General features: G+C 40.4%; 2 protein-coding genes across 2 annotated transcripts in view; one reads left to right on the plus strand and one right to left on the minus strand.

The window, feature by feature from the left end:
- Nucleotides 1-4217, minus strand: part of tmigd1 (transmembrane and immunoglobulin domain containing 1) — a 20629-nt gene extending 16412 nt beyond the window's left edge. Inside the window, exons 1-3 of the mRNA XM_085470266.1 lie at nt 3999-4217; nt 3726-3915; nt 2723-2857 (exon numbers count right to left, since the gene is read on the minus strand). The gene's annotated coding sequence lies outside the window, so the exon portion shown is untranslated. The remainder of the gene's footprint in view (nt 1-2722; nt 2858-3725; nt 3916-3998) is intronic.
- Nucleotides 1-17480, plus strand: part of slc47a1 (solute carrier family 47 member 1) — a 21508-nt gene extending 4028 nt beyond the window's left edge. Inside the window, exons 3-17 of the mRNA XM_085470265.1 lie at nt 6781-6849; nt 6967-7115; nt 7474-7516; nt 7760-7804; nt 9745-9842; nt 10405-10502; nt 10592-10705; nt 11688-11755; nt 11856-11964; nt 12059-12134; nt 12219-12288; nt 12418-12550; nt 14881-14975; nt 16311-16415; nt 16509-17480. Coding sequence (XP_085326391.1) covers nt 6781-6849; nt 6967-7115; nt 7474-7516; nt 7760-7804; nt 9745-9842; nt 10405-10502; nt 10592-10705; nt 11688-11755; nt 11856-11964; nt 12059-12134; nt 12219-12288; nt 12418-12550; nt 14881-14975; nt 16311-16415; nt 16509-16874 — 1638 coding nt within the window. The 3' untranslated portion in view covers nt 16875-17480. The remainder of the gene's footprint in view (nt 1-6780; nt 6850-6966; nt 7116-7473; nt 7517-7759; nt 7805-9744; nt 9843-10404; nt 10503-10591; nt 10706-11687; nt 11756-11855; nt 11965-12058; nt 12135-12218; nt 12289-12417; nt 12551-14880; nt 14976-16310; nt 16416-16508) is intronic.
- The last annotated feature ends 872 nt before the right edge of the window (nt 17481-18352 follow it).

Consider the following 18352-nt stretch of genomic DNA (forward strand, 5'->3'; position numbering starts at 1 on the left):
ACACCTTTACCCCAAGGCCCTGCATGTGTGGGTGATTGTGGTGGAGCGGGAAGAGGGAGGCAGCTGGAGATGGGGAGGGAAGGAAGGGAGGCACCCCCATTGTCTGCAACCTGCCAGGGAAAGGGGGCCCAGGCCCATCCGGACCGGGGCCCAGTTCAGCAGCACCGCCTGGCCCCACAGAGCCCGGGACAGCCCACCCGACCCCACCACAGAGAAAACTGCACCCACCCCGTCATCCACTCATCTTCCAGACTACACAAGACAATAGACGCCCAGGCTGAGAGCTTCCTCACCTCTCCTATATCTCCCCCTCCTGCAGAGTGAGTTCCTGAAGAGAGGAGACCTCCTGCAAGATGTAACAGCCTCCCCCACCAGTTGAAGAGCCCCCCAGATGGCTTGATGCACTGGCGGCACCCTGCGCCAGGGCTGGGCCCCCATACACCCACCCGCCCACAACCCCGGCAACACACCAACCAGGACCCAAGCCCCCGAGGCCCAGCCAGGGCCCCAGCCCAGAGACGGGGTTCACTTTAACATGTTAACCATTTTGTAATTTAGAGCACTACCCTGGGCTAAAAGTTGATGTTGGGTTGTTTTGGCTGTCGTGTGCACAACCTTTCTGACTGTAATTGAAACCTTTTCAGTTTGAGATGGCGAGGCACTAGTTGGATATTGAGTTTCTGAATGTGGCTTGTTGCACATTTAACCCTTGTGTGGTGTTCATATTTTTGTTACTCAGCCAGTGTTCATGGGTCTGGTGGACCCGCTAGAGTTTTGGCTTTCCAAATTAACACTATCAAACAATTTTATGTTAAATTACTGAACAGATGTTTACTTCATCCCAATTACAAGACATATGAACAGCAAACATGGTTAATTTTTTCCCTTTACCTTTGTTAGATCACATTTATGAATTAATGTGCTTCTCGTTTTTTTTTAGTTTTTTTTTTTATAAAATGTTATAAAAAAAATAAATCAGTTATAATCAAGTGGAGTGAGTGGAAAGACACAACACATTTACACGTGAAGCAATATGTTCCACAACTAAATGGGATCAGCTGCTCATCAATGGTGACATTAGGCCCAGGGTTGTAAAACAGGGGGAGGTGGTGCACACACTTATCCCACACTGTCCTGATGGCAGCTAGCTTGTCTCTTTGCCGTCGAGCTGGTCTGTCATCTCGGTTATCAAAACGGATAATCCTGGAGATTTTGTGGAAGTTTTCCAGAGACACTGATGCACGGAAAGGTTCTTGCTGGTTTCTGCATCCCACAGGGATTCTGTGGATTGCCCTTTGGACCTGAAAACTCCTGCAAGGATAAGAACCCCAAAGTAGGCCTTTGGGGTTCTTAGATGAATTTGGTCCATCTCCTTCGACCTCTCTCCAAAAAAACACCTTCCTTCTAGATTACTGCAATCCAGAATAATTTTCTGGATGGAATCTGGGATGAAAAGCTCAAATGAAGACTTGATGTCCTGCACATGAGTAACTGTCAGCCGTGTTGGCCCTGGCTTATCCCAGTAACAGCTCTGCAGGGTGGCTCATTTCTTGGGCAAGAAGACCATTCAATTTCACCAGTTATTGACATCCATGTTTCTTCACTTGCTGTCTGGTGGGCTTGTTCTGGTCCTGGAGCTGGCTGCAGATGGGGTACTCGTCTTCGTTTTGTTACTAAATGGTGCTCAACCTCATCCTCTTCTTCAAAGTCACTGTCAGACTCTGAATTTTCAGAAATGTGAAATATTCTGAAACCTCTTTGTCAACATCATCATCCGAAGCCCCTCTCTCTTCCAAAATCAATTGGATGGCCCTCGCAGCAGATAATCTTTTGCCATCTTGATCAGTTGTGATAAAGAACCACACTGGCAAAGTCTTATTTATAGTATTATGCCCCTAATTTGCAGGTGGGACAGGGTATGAGAAAATAAAATTTGGATCCCTCAAGAAAGAGGGTAAAATGTGCGGGAATGTCAGAGCAGACGGTGTTGATAGTTGAATTTTCAACAATGTTGCAACTTTGTGCGAGAGCAGGAGGGGAGGAAATCACTATCAGCAGCACCAGAAAGGAGGAAGACAGAGTGTGGGAACACAGGACCCACACTTTCAACACTTTTATTAGACCTGGGTCCAGTGGACCCAAACACCTTGTATGTAATGTAAATGCGTGGGGGGAGGTACAGTATGAGGTCATTGAAAATTAGTTTGGATTTATGTTCTTCACAGAAAATAAGCCAAAGCCAATGAATTTCAGGTTGAAAAAATAATTAATTGTTTAATTTTTCTTTTGAAAAAAACTGAAAATGGGTCTCACAGACCAGAACACCATACAAGGGTTAAAACACAACTGAATGAAATATTTAGAAAATTCAAACTTCTACTAAGCACTGGTTAATATCAACTAATGAATCATGTACATTCTCTTAGGAGGGGCTGTCGCCTGTACTCTAACTGAAAAACAACGTTGTTAAGGAAACAAGCACAATAGCATACCAAATCTAGTTATTATCAAAAACAAAATCTCATGCGTTTATGAATTTTAAGAATGCACATAAAAGTGATACTGTAAAATATTAGATTGATCTTATTAAAAAAGTGTTTTAAAGTCGACTAACTGCGCTACAAAAACAAAACCCCAGTAGGTCATGTCACTGTCCGAGGTGCTGAAGCGGCAAGGAGATGGGCAAAGAGTAACCAGCCAAGAAAAATATCTACTTACTCACCTGTCCTTGCAGAAGAAGGACTTTGCCTTATCCTTCATTGTAGCTCCAGCTCTCGTGTAACAGAGGATGCCTTTATCAAGTGGACAGGAGACAGGTGTTTCCTTTCTAGCTTTTCGTGCAGGAACAAGTTGTTATCTGGTCCAAAGCAGAAGCAAAACTCAATCATCCACCTCAGTGATAGTGCTGTCCTTTCAGCTCAAATGCTAAAGCTTGTTGAACTTGCTTCAATGAATTAATGAATACTTCCTTGTATTCTCAGGGATGTCAAACTCATTTTACATCATAGGCCAAATACACCACACTTTGATTTTAAGTAGGTCAAACCAGTGACGCTGCACTTTCTTTCAGTGTAAAGACATTTAACTATACATTTAATCCCTGAGATATCCTAATGTAAGAAAAAGAAGTGCAATTTCAACAGTATGTGTCAGTTTTCCTACATAACAGAGAAATGCTGGTGTAGTAAATGAAAGCACAAATTTTTGGATTGAAATGGAAAAAAACAAATGTGTAAAGTTACAGAGAAAGTTCAGGCAGCTTATTGCCCAGGCTGTCCTATAATTATAAAACAGAAATTTCATAGAAAATATTTAAATATAGAACCACTGTAAAAACTACAGTATACTCTTAAAAAACAGAATCTTTTCTGTCATTTATTTGCTTATCTTCTACTGAATTACTTTGGTGTAGCATGAATGGCAGTAGAGGAGGTCTTTCTCAGTAAGAAATTTTTAAATATTATGTAACGATAGTTAAAAGTACAAAATCTATAACCTCTAGCTGTCCAGTGGGCCGGATTGGAGCCTGTAATTATGTTTGAGACTTGTGGTTTAGTGTTTAAAAGTGAATGAACTGTAGTTGCTCCATCATATCTTTGATATGGTGTTAGCCACTTTAACAGCTCTGAAATGACCCTACACATTTCTCAATATGCCAGGAATGTAGTCGTTAATGCTAAGTGTTCTGTTAGCATTATTTTTAACTTGGTAAAAGTTTACACTACCTGCATAGTAGTCCACCTCCTGCACGGCATGCCTGCTTCTGGCCTGCTATCCCTCTCCTTCACTCGATTATACTGTACCTTGCTGATTGCAACTTGATCCATCCTTGATCCTGCGACATTTCAGTCGGAGCTCCTGTTTATAAATGACTTCCAGACTCCAGACTGGGTGTGCAAGCATCCAGGTAGCTGCCTGACCGGTACAACAAGAGGCAAGTCCGGTTTAGCTTAGTGCTTGAAAGTTTCCATCTAAAAATGACAGAGCTTCTCCTTTACCTTTGCCTGTGAGTGCGGTCCAGTCTCAGGATTTGGTTTTGGTTGAGTTTCAGTTCAAAAGCAATATTTTAAAACTTAAATTTTATACAAACTCTATCCCCTCTGCTAACCTGCTAACTTCCCGCTACTGGCGTGAGGTTAGGTTAGGCTAGCTCCATAGCCTTACTGCAGTGGGGCTTGATTGGTTATAAAGCAGTTTAATCTTTTCTTTTCTTTTCTTTTTTGTTCGTTAACATTAAGCCTAAAAAGTAAACAAGCAAACAAAAACAACAACAACAAAAAAAACTGGTTGAATGATCTATTGCTGCTTGCTTACTAGGTTGTAAGCCTTAGAGCTGTTAAGAAACACCCAAAAGGATCATTTCACTGACTATCAGACAGATCAGAGGAGATCAGCTAAGCACTAGTACAGTGCACTGTGTGAATTGTTTTTTGTCCCTTGCCGCCAGCAAAATCAACTCAAAATGTCAAAGGAACAATTAGCAAGGGGACTGCAAAACTCAGTAAGAATTAATATATTGTGTTTTCTGTTAATGGGAGATTAGGTTTCCTTTCCTTTCCAGTAAGAAAAAATCAAACTATATTTTATTGTTTAAAAAAAAAAACAAGATTATTATTATTATTATTATTATTATTGTTTAACTGAAATGCAACCAGAGGCTGTAGTTACTAGGATCTGCTCCTTTTAGGGGTTGTCTGAGCATATCATCTGCCACTATATTACCTGGTCACTAGCATCCTCTTCTGCACACCAACCCTCTGCATGGCCTCCTTCATTGCATCCATGAATCCTATTTGTGATATTTCTCTTTTCCTCATGCTTTGTCCAGTAGAGTCAATTTTCAATTTTTTAACTATGTCTCTAAACTACTCAGTCTCAGCTCTCCCTCTGATAGATTAATTTCTAATCTTGTCCTGGCCACTCCCTGTGAAAATCGTAGCATCTTCTTTGTCTTTTCTTTTCTGTTGGTATCCCTTTCATTTTTGATAACTAAGTACTGACTTCCTGTTAAATTTAGAGTCGATTTTAAGATCCTGGTCTTGACCTACAGAGCTGTGCACGGACTGGCTCCTGCCTACATCTTTGATCTGTTACAGCCCTATGTCCCTAGCAGGTCTTTGAGGTCATCTGATCAGGGCTTACTTGCTATAAAAAATACTAAGAGGAGGACTAAGGGTGACAGAGCTTTTGCCACTGTGGCCCCTAGACTGTGGAACTCTCTCCCCCAAGCATTAAGAACTGTGGACTCAGTAGCTGTTTTTAAAAAACAACTCAAAACTTACCTTTTTAAAACTGCTTTTGGTTAATTTTTTGCCTGTTTTATTTTCTCTTTTTAAATCTTTTATGACTTGTAATCTTATGTGCAGCACTTTGTGATTCTGTCTTGAAAGGTGCTATATAAATAAAAATTTATTTATTTATTATTTATTTATTTATTTATTACTCTGCATGATCTTTTATGTTTGGATTGCTGAACAAATTCAAAGACATTTCATTCTCCAGGGACAATTTTTTTTTAGCACGATTTTAGTACACCTCGTCTGATTCATTTAAAACAATTTGGAAGTAAACAGAACTTTATCTATCAACGCTTTAACGACCTTTGTTTTCATCTGAAAATCACTCCACTGACACAAGGTTGCTCACTGTTGTTTCTGGCCTGTAACTTGAAATTAGGATCATTGAAGTGCAATGTATCAGAGATGAAAACAGCTCTTATTTTCTCTATGTATGGCAGAAAATCTACAAACATTTTTGCTTTTTCATTTGATCAGTAAGAAAGTTTTTAAGCTCTGAGCATATACTCCGAAAACGGTCCAGTGCTCTGTGTTTGCTGAATCACCCTACATCTTTGTGAGGAGCAAATCAAGTTGCACTAACCTCAGTGATGGATGTTTATAATAATAATAATAATAATAATGGATTGCATTTATATAGCGCTTTTCGGGGCCCTCAAAGCGCTTTACAATTTCACTATTCATTCACTCTCACACACTGGTGGAGGCAAGCTACAGTTGTAGCCACAGCTGCCCTGGGGCAAACTGACAGAGGCGAGGCTGCCATATTGCACCACCGGGCCCTGTGGCCATCACCAGTAGGCGGCAGGTGAAGTGTCTTGCCCAAAGACACAACGACCGAGACTGTCCGAGCCGGGGCTCGAACCGGCAACCTTCCGGTTACAAGACGAACTGCCAACTCTTTGAGCCACGATTCGCCCCTATTGTTTTTATATTGTGAGTCTGTCTCTCTCTCTTTCTGTGTTCGTATGTGTCACCATTTTAAAATAGTGGGAACAGCTCTTGGGTGCTTTTCAGTACCTTTCCAGGTGTTTTCTGTCTGTGGACCAATTTGTCCACTCAGTAGCTTCACAATCATTTAAGACTACTGTATAATGTAAGTAAGCTCAAAGTGAAGTCTGTGTTTGAAGACGGGTGTTGCCAGAATGGATGGTGTGACTCCATCTCAAGATCTGGTCTCATTTTATATTTTATGCTGCTTTGTGGTATAAAATATACAAAGGAATGGAGTACATGACACATTTCAGTTTGATGCAACATTAACCCAACTTTCATCTTGGTGTGCAAAACTGCCTCTCTTTGACTTGATACGTATTTTGATTGTCAAAGGTTGAAGTGTAATACATTTTTAATTTAAGAATAATTTGAAGGTGACAGCAACCCATGATCTTAAATTTATTTATAATACAACTTCAAGTTTTGGACATAATGAATGTATGAACTGTTTACTAAAGTGTGGCTTTTTTTATTCTTCACCTCTCAGACCGTTAATTCGACCACAGTTGCAACAGGCCATGGCCTTGCCTTGGCTTGTGATACACTCATCTCTCAGGTGAGCAAACCACACTGTGCGTGTGTATTATTGTTGCAGCGGTTTTATCCACGGGAAGGTTATAATTTCACTATGGAGTCAAATCCAGTTCCCATTAGCATTGTTTGTGTTTTGCAGACTTTTGGCAGTAAAAACATGAAACGTGTTGGAGTGATTCTTCAAAGGAGTTCACTGATCCTGCTGGCGTTTTGCCTGCCATGTTGGGCTATTATCATGAACTCTTACAGCCTACTGATCCTCATGCACCAAGAGGAAGAGGTGGCGAGGTAAAATCATGGTTTTTAAAGCTGATGTAGCATCTTTGAATATATAACTGGAAAAAAAGGAATACAAATCTATATTTTTAGTTCTGTTGTTGGCATTTTTATCAGCAGTACTAATACTATTCTGTGCTTAGAAAACTTCAGCTTTATATGTGTTTTCAGAGTTTCTGAGTAAATTTGTATGAGATTAAATTAAATTTGATTTCAAGGGACTACGATTGAAAACTGATGTAATGTGAAGACAGTGCTGATGCACTTTCCCACAATGAATGAATTTACAGATGCACTTTTTGCAAACTTGAATGATTGTCTTTATGTTTGCTTCACTAAATGAATATCATTTTGTTTGCTTCCCTTTCAGAATTGCCCAGATATATGTGATGGCATTTCTACCAGCTGTTCCAGTGAGTTTAATGAACTGAGACTTAGTTCACTTACTTCCTAACCTTGACTGAGATTATTAGTTATTGTGTACTTATCAGCTGCAGTGTTTCAACATCTGCATTTAGTAACACACATGCAGCAGTTTAGTAAGCGCACTAGTATTGAGTTGTTTAACCCTCATGTTTGAGAATTATTACTGCCAATTTAATTTAGTAAAAAACAAACAAACAACTAAATTCATGTTGTCTTTCTTTCTGCTACAGGCTATGTTTCTGTACCAGCTGCAGGTTGCCTACCTGCAAAACCAGGTAGGTTCATGAGATGAAACAAGTATGCTTCTGGTGTGTAGGAGTCAGACACCTTCCAGGGGAAACTAAAACAGAAAGGTCATGTTGTTATGTTGTTAAGTGTGGTATCTACGAAGGAGATATCCTCCTTCTCCTTTTACTAAGAAGTACAGCAAGCACTTGAAGAGGTATACCAGGAGAATAAACCAGAGGTTGCAGACCACAGCAACCTCTCTGAACAGGGGCCAATAACCATCATAGTGCAAACATCCAAGAATGAATCTCCAGTCTGAATAACTGGCAGCACAAATAAATCAGCTGCGAATGAACAAGAGACACCCGTAATGGCTAACTGAAGGCCAGACAGTCCTGATTCCCAAGGATCCCCAAAAGGGACCAATCCCATCCAACTACCGGCCAATAACCTGCCTCAGTACCAAATGGAAGCTCCTGTCAGCCATCATAGCCACGAAGATGAACAGGCATCTTCGTGTTAGAAAAAAAAGGTAGGATTATTATTATTGCACATTTACCAAGATATTGCGCAGGAAATTGTCAATAGCAAAAACAGAATGACTGTATGGGAGAGGTCTGCTTGCACGTGCATACCCACGTCCACACACACCCACCCTCCCATGCACACGTACACACACTCAAGGTTACCATAAGTAAACAAAGGGGAAGACTGCAGAAGTGTGTCAGTGTGGTGTCAGTGTTCTGGTGCATTGAGACTTCTGTCAGCCCACGGGAAGAAGCGGATCTTTAGTCTGTTGGTGTTGCATCTGATGGATCTGAACCTTTCTCCAGAGGGCATGATGTTAAATAGGTGGTGGTTAGGATGGAAGTGGTCTTTTAAAATTGCCCAGGCCCTGGAGCGACATCCAGAGCTGGCAATGCACTCCAGGGAGGGGAGTGGACAACCGATTACCTTCTCTGCAATTCTGGTGACATTTTGGAGTCTCTTCTTATCAGCTGTTGTTCAACCAGCGTACCACATGGCGATGGCGTGCACCAGCACACTCTCAATTGTGGCTCAGTAGGACACTAGTAGGTCAGTCTGCAGCCGGTTCCATCTCAGAATCCTCAAGAAATGGAGGTGCTGCTGGGCTTTCCACCATGATGTACAGCAACAAGATCGGAGTGTCATTCGGACTGGAGAAGTGTAGTCGGATGGAAACAAAGAGAGGGAAAGTAGTTAGAACTGAGGGGTTGGAACTACCAGAAGGGAACACCACATCTTCCTGAGAAGAACTTGAGACAATGTGGATCGTGAAAGTTTCCGTGGTCCCAGTGATTGCCGGAGCACTCGGTGCAGGGACTCAAGCTAGGCAAGTGGCTCCAGCAGTTCCCAGTAACAACATCTGAGATTGGTGTGTAGAAGAGTGCAGTCCTAAGAACAGCAAATATACTGTGCAGGAACTTCCAGCTCCCAGGCCTCTGCTAGAGGACCCGAGCTTGAAAAATAAAGACTGCCCACAGGAGCAAGAGGGGAATAATATATAAATATTCAGATATTTATATGTATATTTGTATATATATGCATATATAGACACTGTGCCATGTTGTGCCATTCCAGCTGTTTACCCACACTATCAGCTAATGTTAGCACAATATTATATATAACATCGTAAAGCGCCCTTTTAAGGTTCAGACTTGTGATTTTCTGTGACAGAAATGTAATCATGCACATACTATGAAATTTTTTTGAAATCCTATATTGTCCCCCTGTCAGGTCTATTTTTTTTTTTTTTTTTTTTAGCACCAAATACATCATAAGCAGCTAATGTGCAGTTTCAGTGAGATAATGTCTTATTCTAGTTTCCACCAGTGTGCTACACTTACCTGAATTTGTCTTTGGGAAAATAGTAAAGTAATTTAAGTAAATAAATACTCTTGCCGAAGGAATGGTGCCTCTGCATACTGGATTGCTAATCATGTCTTTTAAAAAAAAAATCTTTCAGGGGATCATATTGCCACAGATGTACACAGCGGGAATAGCGAATGTTTTAAACTTGGGCTTCAACTACGTCTTGATCTTCACCCTCAATTTGGGCATCATGTAAGTGTGTCACACTGCCTCAGTTTGCCTTTTCATTTTTTATGTACTTTTTGATGGTGGAATAACAGATACAATCTATGAATAAAACAGAAAAAAGCCCTCTGTCACTGCCATGTTCACTACACTGTTGTCCAAAGAGGGGACTGAGAGGAGAAGAAAATTTGTTTTCTGTTAAATGTGAGTCAGCAGTGCACTGATGTTTATTATTTTTGAAATTTATTTAAGTGAGGGGGGCAGTGTAGGGCAAAGGAAGAAGAAAGTTCTCTGACAGGAGTTATTCCAGCTGGAAAAACATTTGATTCATCAGGCAGATGACTCAACCCAGGCCTCAGTCTGGGCCCTGTTTCTCCTATCCCTCACATTTACCAAGCACTCACTCCTACTAATTGTGAAAAGTCTTTCCTCAGCTCATGAGAAACCTAGTGTGCCAAACCACAGTCTTTCTGTTAGTTTTTTGGTCCATGCCTCCTCAGCGTATTCCTGTGTTTGTTAATGTTGTTTGTTAGTGGTCATTCCTCTGGCAACCACAGGTATAAATACGTTTTATCATCTGTGTTTTCAGTGGATCAGCAATCGCTAACAGCCTCGCTCAGATCACCCTCTTCCTGCTGCTGTACGGCTACATCAGAATAAGGAAGCTCCATCAGAAGACATGGGGAGGTGAGTGCTACACATGAATAACACAAAGTGAATGATACAGCTTTTCAGACATTAGTTTTACTGAATTGAGTTTTCTGTAAACCTTACAGGTTGGTCCACTGAATGTCTGCAGGAATGGGGCTCTTACATGAAGCTGGCTGTTCCAAGTTTACTTATGGTCTACTTTGAATGGTGGCTCTGGGAGATTGGCAGTTTTCTCGCTGGTCAGTGTTATTTGCCAGACAAACAAACATGCACGTAAACGGCCGATTACACACACTCATTTTACACTTATTTTCTCAAGAAGAAAACAAAAATCAAGCTATTTTTTTCCTTTTAACCTAGCAGTTATCACTATGACAGAACATCTCTGCTGTGCACAAGTCACAAAAATACAGTGATCATGTCTCAAAAACCCAGATTCAGACTTCCAGGGTTTCATATGGAACAAATCTAAAGAAAGAGTGCATAATCTTGCTGGTTTAGGCTAAGTTGTTATAACTGGTTTCTAGGAAAAAGATTTATCTATCATTAGCAGCATATCATTAACTGTGTGATAACTTGACCTTGATATTACTGTTGGTGCTTCTGGTTGTTTTTGTTCTTCTATTAATCCAATATTACACTATGCAGCATAGATTAGAATTAGGGTGACTGAACAGAGATGAGCATGCTCATGCTGGAGGTGAGCAGAGTTGGGGAGGAGTGCATATGCAATACTGATAGATCTACATGTAAAGGAAGCAAAGGGTTAAATATGATAAAATAGTAAATTCTGATGAAGGGGTTATGTTTCAGTGATTTAATAATAACGATTAAATCTTAAACCTTTCTCAAAAATGCACTAAAATGTTTACCAGGGTTGTCTTATCTTTCTGTAAACAAAAATCTATACTCTAATCAGTGGCCTGATATTTCCGGTTAGAATCTGTTCAGTATCAGCGATATTGTAAATTATTACAGTCGAAATGCTGTTAAAATATATTTACTACTTTGCAATTCTCCCATCTTCTTTGAGGTTATCTCCCCAGATAATGTCCTGGTTTTCACTTTTTTTTTTTGCAAAAAAATCATCATGGAAAATGGAAAAGTTTAATTCACAAGATCTTACCTCACTGTAAAATCTTTGTCTCAAAAGTTTGTGTAAAAATGTCGCATTCGTGCACAGCAGCAAAACCTTTCATGAATCTCTCTAAATCATGTCAGGTTTACTTGGTGAGGTGGATCTTGCTGCTCAGCATGTGCTGAATGAAATAGGAACCATTGCATACATGGTACGGATCAGCCATTTACTTAGTTGAACACAGTCATCTTATTATTTAACAGCACTTCTGCAATTTGGGAAAAATGCTTACTCTGGTCTGGACCTTGTAGATTCCTTTAGGTATCCATGCAGCTGCTTGTGTGCGTGTTGGGAATGCTCTGGGGGCCGGGGACACCACCAGAGCTTTGCTCACCTGCAAAGTGACCCTATTTCTGTCGGGTATTAGGATATTTAAACATTTCTTTGAAAATTCAAACATATGTAATACATGATAAAATAAGGACACATGGACTTATATGCATTTTCTCTATAGGAACGCTTGCTGTTTGCCAGGGTATTGGTTTTGCAAGCTGTAAGTCAGTTGTTGCCTTCATATTTACCTCTGATGTGTGAGTATTACAGCAACACACACATTCAAGCCTGTAAAATATTATCATAACACTGTTTTAATGCTCTTTTTCTGCTCTCTGCAGTGAAATTGTGGCGACCGTGTCTGAAAACCTCACAGTGCACATTTTTGTACAGTTCTTTGATTCACTTCTGGTATGCCTTTACACAACAAAAAACTATGTTCTCATCTCACTTTACAAAGACTAGTTCCGAGAGCTGGTTGTCTGCTTGATCAAATCAAACCCTCAACTTTGTTTCCTTTTATTCTGTGTTCCATTTCAGTGTGTCTGCTCAGGAATTCTTGTAGGATCTGGGATGCAGAAAATTGCTGCCATCTCCAACCTGTTGGGTTACTACCTCATCGGCCTGCCAGTAGGAATAGCTTTGATGTTTTATGCCAACCTGAGGATATTAGGTAATACTTTTATTCTATTGTAGGCCTCTTTCTACAGACAAGCTATAAGTTGCTGTAGTGGTGCACACGTTTTCACTTTTGCCTCACAGCAAGAAGGTTTGGTATTCATAGCTCTTTTTTTTAAATTTTTTTTTTTACAAGTTTGCATGTTCCCTCTTTGCCTGTGAGGGCTTTCGGCTGCCACAGCCTAAAATCTTTCATGTTAGGTCAAGGGTGTAGGTGTGGATGTGACTGTTAGCCCTGTGTTGGCCAGGGTGTACTCAAGCCCCTTTAACAAAGTCACCTGGGATAAGGTGCAGACTCCTGGTGACTGTAGTTGGATAAATGATTAAGAAAATAGATGGGTGGACTGATAAGTCAAAATCAAAGGACTCAACGGCATAACATGAAAAAAAGTTTTGAAATAGGCTTCAAAGCCCCGAGATGCAGTCTTTACTTCAGGCAAGAGACAGTCAGGTGCACTCAGGAAGTTGATCAGAACAGGCAAACCAAGTCTGACAGGGAAGAGCAAGGACAAAAACCAGGATACCAGGTAGGTTCAGACTCACAGATAGAGCTTCATGGAGAAGAAAAGGCAGGAATTCTCAATGCAAAGATAATTTGGCACAGAGACAAGGAACACAAAATACACAGTGGAGAATGCACAATTTGACAGAGGTCATATGACATTAGGGTGAGACAAGTAATAAAACAGCCGATAACAATGTCTGATACCAAGATTTATCACCAGTGGCACTTAAGCCGGCACATAAGAGCCTGTAGGCAGCAACACTGGGTTTCTAAATGTAACTACATGTAACTGGATTTCAATTATTTACGATTAGTTTTGCAGTCTGATCATTTTTAATACTAAGATATCCCATTACCCACAATGCACTTCAGCTGCTGTTGATTTAGGATTTAGTTGTATAACCCAGCCTTTAGTATCAGTCTGATAAAGAGCCAGCTATAGGTCACACTCTTCACCTCAACAGCTGTTTTGTAACATTTTCCACAAGAGCTGAAAAACCTTGATGTGTAAAACTGGATGGATATAGATATGATTAACTTTCAAAAAAATATTATTAATTATTTATGTTTCTTTTTTTTAATCCAAGCTGATTAAATTAAATTCTCATTCACTTAAAAACAGTTGCACACAACACACAATTAAATATTATACAGTATTGTGCAAATTTCTCATTTCTTAATTTTTGCTTTCAAGGAGTGAGACTTGTAATTTTTAAAGTGTTCTTAAACACATCTGATCAAAATTAATGGAATTATGAACGCAAAAAAATGCCATCAGATTATGATTCACAGTGCAGTGCCATCTTGCCAGCAGCTTAATTTTTCAACACGACAATGATCCCAAACACTCTGACAATGCAGTAAAAGGATATCTGGACAGAAAAGTACACAGTGAAGCACTATCAGCCCGCAATATTATTAAAGCAGTGTGGGACTCATGACTTTTGCACAGTATTGTAAATAAATCTGATTATCCTAATGTACATCAGGGATGTGAACTTTTAATCAAGTGTGTCTGTTTGTGTACACTAACACTTTTTCACTTTTTTGTGCAGTCTGTAGGATTTTTAAAATTTTTGAAGGAGACTTTTTTTGACCCCAAAAAGTTGATTCTGTTCATCTGGACATAGTGTTTTCAGTGGGAGAAACATTTTGTCACTCAACCAAGTGACTTCTTCAGTCTCAGCTGACTGCAGGTTTCCCCAACCTTATAAACAGTATCTTTGCATACTGACTGAAACTAGCACCACTGAGTGAACAATGAGCTGTGAGGTCAGTTCCTGGATCCTTAATGTGCAAATTGTCATGACCATTAATCAAAGACACTCTTGACACTCCTGCAATAATGAGGATGTACGCATCCTGGACAGGGAGGAACGCTGGTTTGAGCGCAGAGTCAAGGAGGCCATTTACGTGAAAAGGGAAAGACCATCTCTGAATCGAGGAGGGGGCCTAAGGGTACATCTTTCACCATCTTACAATGCTGTGATTGCAGCCATTCCCCAACTCTCTGTGAATGGTACTCATGGCTTTCATAGTGGTTGTCACAAAAATAAAATAAAACAATTCAAGTACCATGGGATTGCAAAGATAGTTGGAAATTCTGTACACAGGCACAGCATCCGAACATGGAAGCACAGTCTAGGTGTGCTGTCTCTACTTTATACGAGCATATGGACTCATAGTCTACAGCTGTGAATAAGCAGAGTCGACTGTCAGCTTGGCTGTGTCTTTAAAGACCATTGGTATAAGCAGTTTGATAGCTTGATAGCTAGACTATTTCTTGATGTGTTTGTTTGAATTTCTGTTCCTCCTTTCAGGTTTGTGGCTGGGCCTACTTGTATGCCTTTCCCTCGAGACAGTGTTATTTCTGGTTCTGATCTTTAAAATTAACTGGAAAAAAGTCACTCAGAAGGTAAGACGCTCATATCTTTCTCTAAAAGCATAGATATTATTTCAATCTTCCAAAAAAAAAGTATGAATGTAACAGGTGACATTTCTGAGTTAAATCTTTGGAGGTCTGTCAGTAAGTTTTTTTAATCTGTATATCGTTATTTTAGTTTTATTCTTAGAACTTTTTCTTTTTTTTGTTTAGCTTTAATTTTTTCTTACTTTCAAAAAAATAGATAAGACATAAAAGACAATATGTACTCTCACATATCCCACATACTAATACATTTAATTATTTGTGTATAAGCTTGCCACAGTGGACTGAGCGGATTCAAGCGCAGACAGGGAGAAAGGTGCAAAAGGTTTATTTACAACAAACCGGGTGACTATATACAAGTACTGAGGGGAGGAAAGGGGAAGGGCAGCCACAGGGAATGGTGAGGGAAATTCCACACACGCTCCTCTTCTGCCACGCCACTCAACACACTCCTCTTCACTTCTCTCCATGCTTGTAATTAACACTCACACTCAGGTAGTCCAGGGACGCGAAATAAGGATGGAACCAGGGAATCTAGGTACGGAGACAGATGAGAGAATCAACACCAGGAAAGATACGCAGGAAACACTGGAGATCATTTTACAGCTGGGCAACGCTAACGATAGTCGTTTAACGTTCCAGCGACAAGAAACTCCGAGCCACCATCTTGAACGGTGGCTGGGAGAGGCAGGAATAATGAGACACAGGTGAGCAGTCGCTTGCAGGTGTTTTGGCTCACCACACATTGAGCTCCGCCCAGGCGAGCGAGACAGAAGAGAGAGCGAGCTAGGGAGAAAACAACAAACAACAACAAATACCTGTAGCCTGTTTGAGCCGGCTAGGGAGACAAACCTGCCACATCCGGCTGCTTTAGCGAGCAGAGTAAAGATCTTAATGCCCGGTTGTGCCAAACACATTTGTTTGTCAAGAGTAGCTCTATAAACTCTATATAATCTCCTTGTTTTTGTCAGTTTCTTTTTATTTACATTTTTTGTTTTTTTTATTATTATTTTGTTACTTATAACATGTATGTAACTTTGTAATTTTAACATGTTGTCGCCTCTTGGCCAGGACTCCCTTGAAAAAGAGGTTTTTAATCTCAATGAGACTTTTCCTGGTAAAATAAAGGTTAATAATAATTATTATTCATATTATTGTATAACGATGCCAGAGCTGACAGGTGAGTAGTAATGTGTTTGAAAACAGCAGGAAGAAAGCAGAGGACTATATCTGTTTTTAGATTGTGGTTTACTTTTGTGGATTTATACCCAAGAGTTACCAGATTTTTATTTGCTTCTTGAACCTCGCTCTGACATGTTTTAGGCTCAACTGCGAGCTGGGAAGAAGTTATTGGTAGGACCTGGACACCTTCCTGGTACAGGGCTCAATGAAGCGATGCTGCTGGATGGTCCTGTCTGCCCAGACTCAGTAAGTCTTTCAACACAGCGTGTTTTTTTGTATCTTGTCATATCATAATGGAGCCACTCACACATCCATTAACTGCATCTTTGCACTGTGAAGGCCCAGTCGGATGGTGGAGAAGCTCCAAAAACAGATGGCTACAGTCCTGTCAACACCCTGGATCAGGAGATGAAAGCTGCTCAAGAGCCAGGCATCATCAATACTAATGCAACACCATCTGAGAGGGACACTGAACATAACGAAACCACCAAACCCAAAGTGGTGCTTTCTACAACACAGCTGATTTTCCGTCGGGGAACCGCCTTACTGGTTTCGCTTCTTATTTTGATTATAGGTGTTGCTTGTCATATTGCTTTCCCTGTACCAGAGGAGAGTGCACAGAGCAAGGCCAACTTTACTCTGAACTGGGCCAATGACTCCACTCCCACGCCACTGGCTCCTCTGAACTTTACACCACACTTCTGAGATATTTTTAACTTCCAAATATTGACTTGTCATGGCTGCATATAGTAAGTGTTAAATTCCTTCCTAGTTGCACATCTTCTCATAAACCAGGGGTCTTATTTTCTAAAACTGGTGCTACCTTGTGTCGAGAGAAAAAAACCCCGTCTCAGTGCTGCACTGCTGAGCAAATCCACAGAAAGCTGGAAGCAATATCAAATGAGAGGGAATCTGGCAGGATTAACAAAGGTCTTGTTACAAAGATCGTGTTTTAACCAGCTCAGAGCTGAGATTTCTTAACTGGAGCAACAAGGTAGGTTACAAATCCTCACAGGAAAATCATGTGGGCATCAAGCAACAGATGTTTTCCCACAGATAGCTTTTTGTTTTTCAACCTGTTCTTGACTTAATTTACATGTTGCACTGTGAGGTGTATATCGCAGCTTACTGACCTCAAATCATTCTCTCATTTTTTTAACTTGAAGATTGACTGTAAATATGTGATGCTAAATTTGACATGTCTGTAAGTGAAATATCATCGTCACATAGTCTTTTACTGTTGCTCTGGCTCTGTTTATTTTCAGGACAGAAGTGAATAATAAATAATAAGCTATGTGTCACTGGAATACATCACAGCCTCTAGTCTGAACTCTTTTTTTTCTTTACAAACAAAACACGAAGACTCATATACTAATATGCAAAAGAACCATAGTTCCTTCTGTTATAGATGCTCTACTAATACCTGCAAAGTGACTATCATCACATGAAAAACAGTGTGGAAATAAATCCTTTAAATAATACACTATATTGCCAAAAGTATTTACTCACCCATTCAAATGATTGAATTCTTGTGTTACAATCACTTTCATGGCCACAGGTGTATAACATCAAGCACCTAGGCATGCAGACTGCTTCTACAAACATTTGTGAAAGAACGGGTCACTCTCAGGAGTTCAATGAATTCCAGCGCGATACCATTATAGGATGCCACTTGTGCAACATGTCCAGTTGTAAAAATATTCAGTCACCAACAGCTGACTGTTGGTTATAATATCACCAACAGCTGATATTATATGGTGATATTATAACAAAGGGTCAATGATTGGGAACAGCAACTCAGTCATGTAAAATCACAGACCCGGGCCAGTGGATACTGAAGCGCAGAGGTCTTTCTGCAGAGTCAATCCAAACTTCCTGTGGCCTTCAGGGTAGCTCAAAAACAGTGTGTAGAAAGCTTAATGGAATGGGTTTCCATGGCCGAGCAGCTGCATCCAAGCCCTACATCACCAAGTGTAATGCAAAACGTCAGATGGACTTATATAAAGCACACTGCTACTGGACTGGAGTGATGAAATACACTTCTCTTTCTGGCATTTCAATGAGTCTGGGTTTGGCAGTTTGCCAGGAGGACAGTACTTTTTTGACTGCATTGTGCCAAGTGTGAATTTTGGTGGAGGGAGGATTATAGTGTCGGGTTGTTTTTCAAGAGTTGGGCTCTGCCC

This window comes from Copadichromis virginalis, linkage group LG10, assembly GCF_057382275.1.
Source record: "Copadichromis virginalis isolate Kocher_CV1m ecotype Utaka linkage group LG10, C_Virginalis_male_GT1.1, whole genome shotgun sequence".
Taxonomy (NCBI): Eukaryota; Metazoa; Chordata; class Actinopteri; order Cichliformes; family Cichlidae; genus Copadichromis; species Copadichromis virginalis.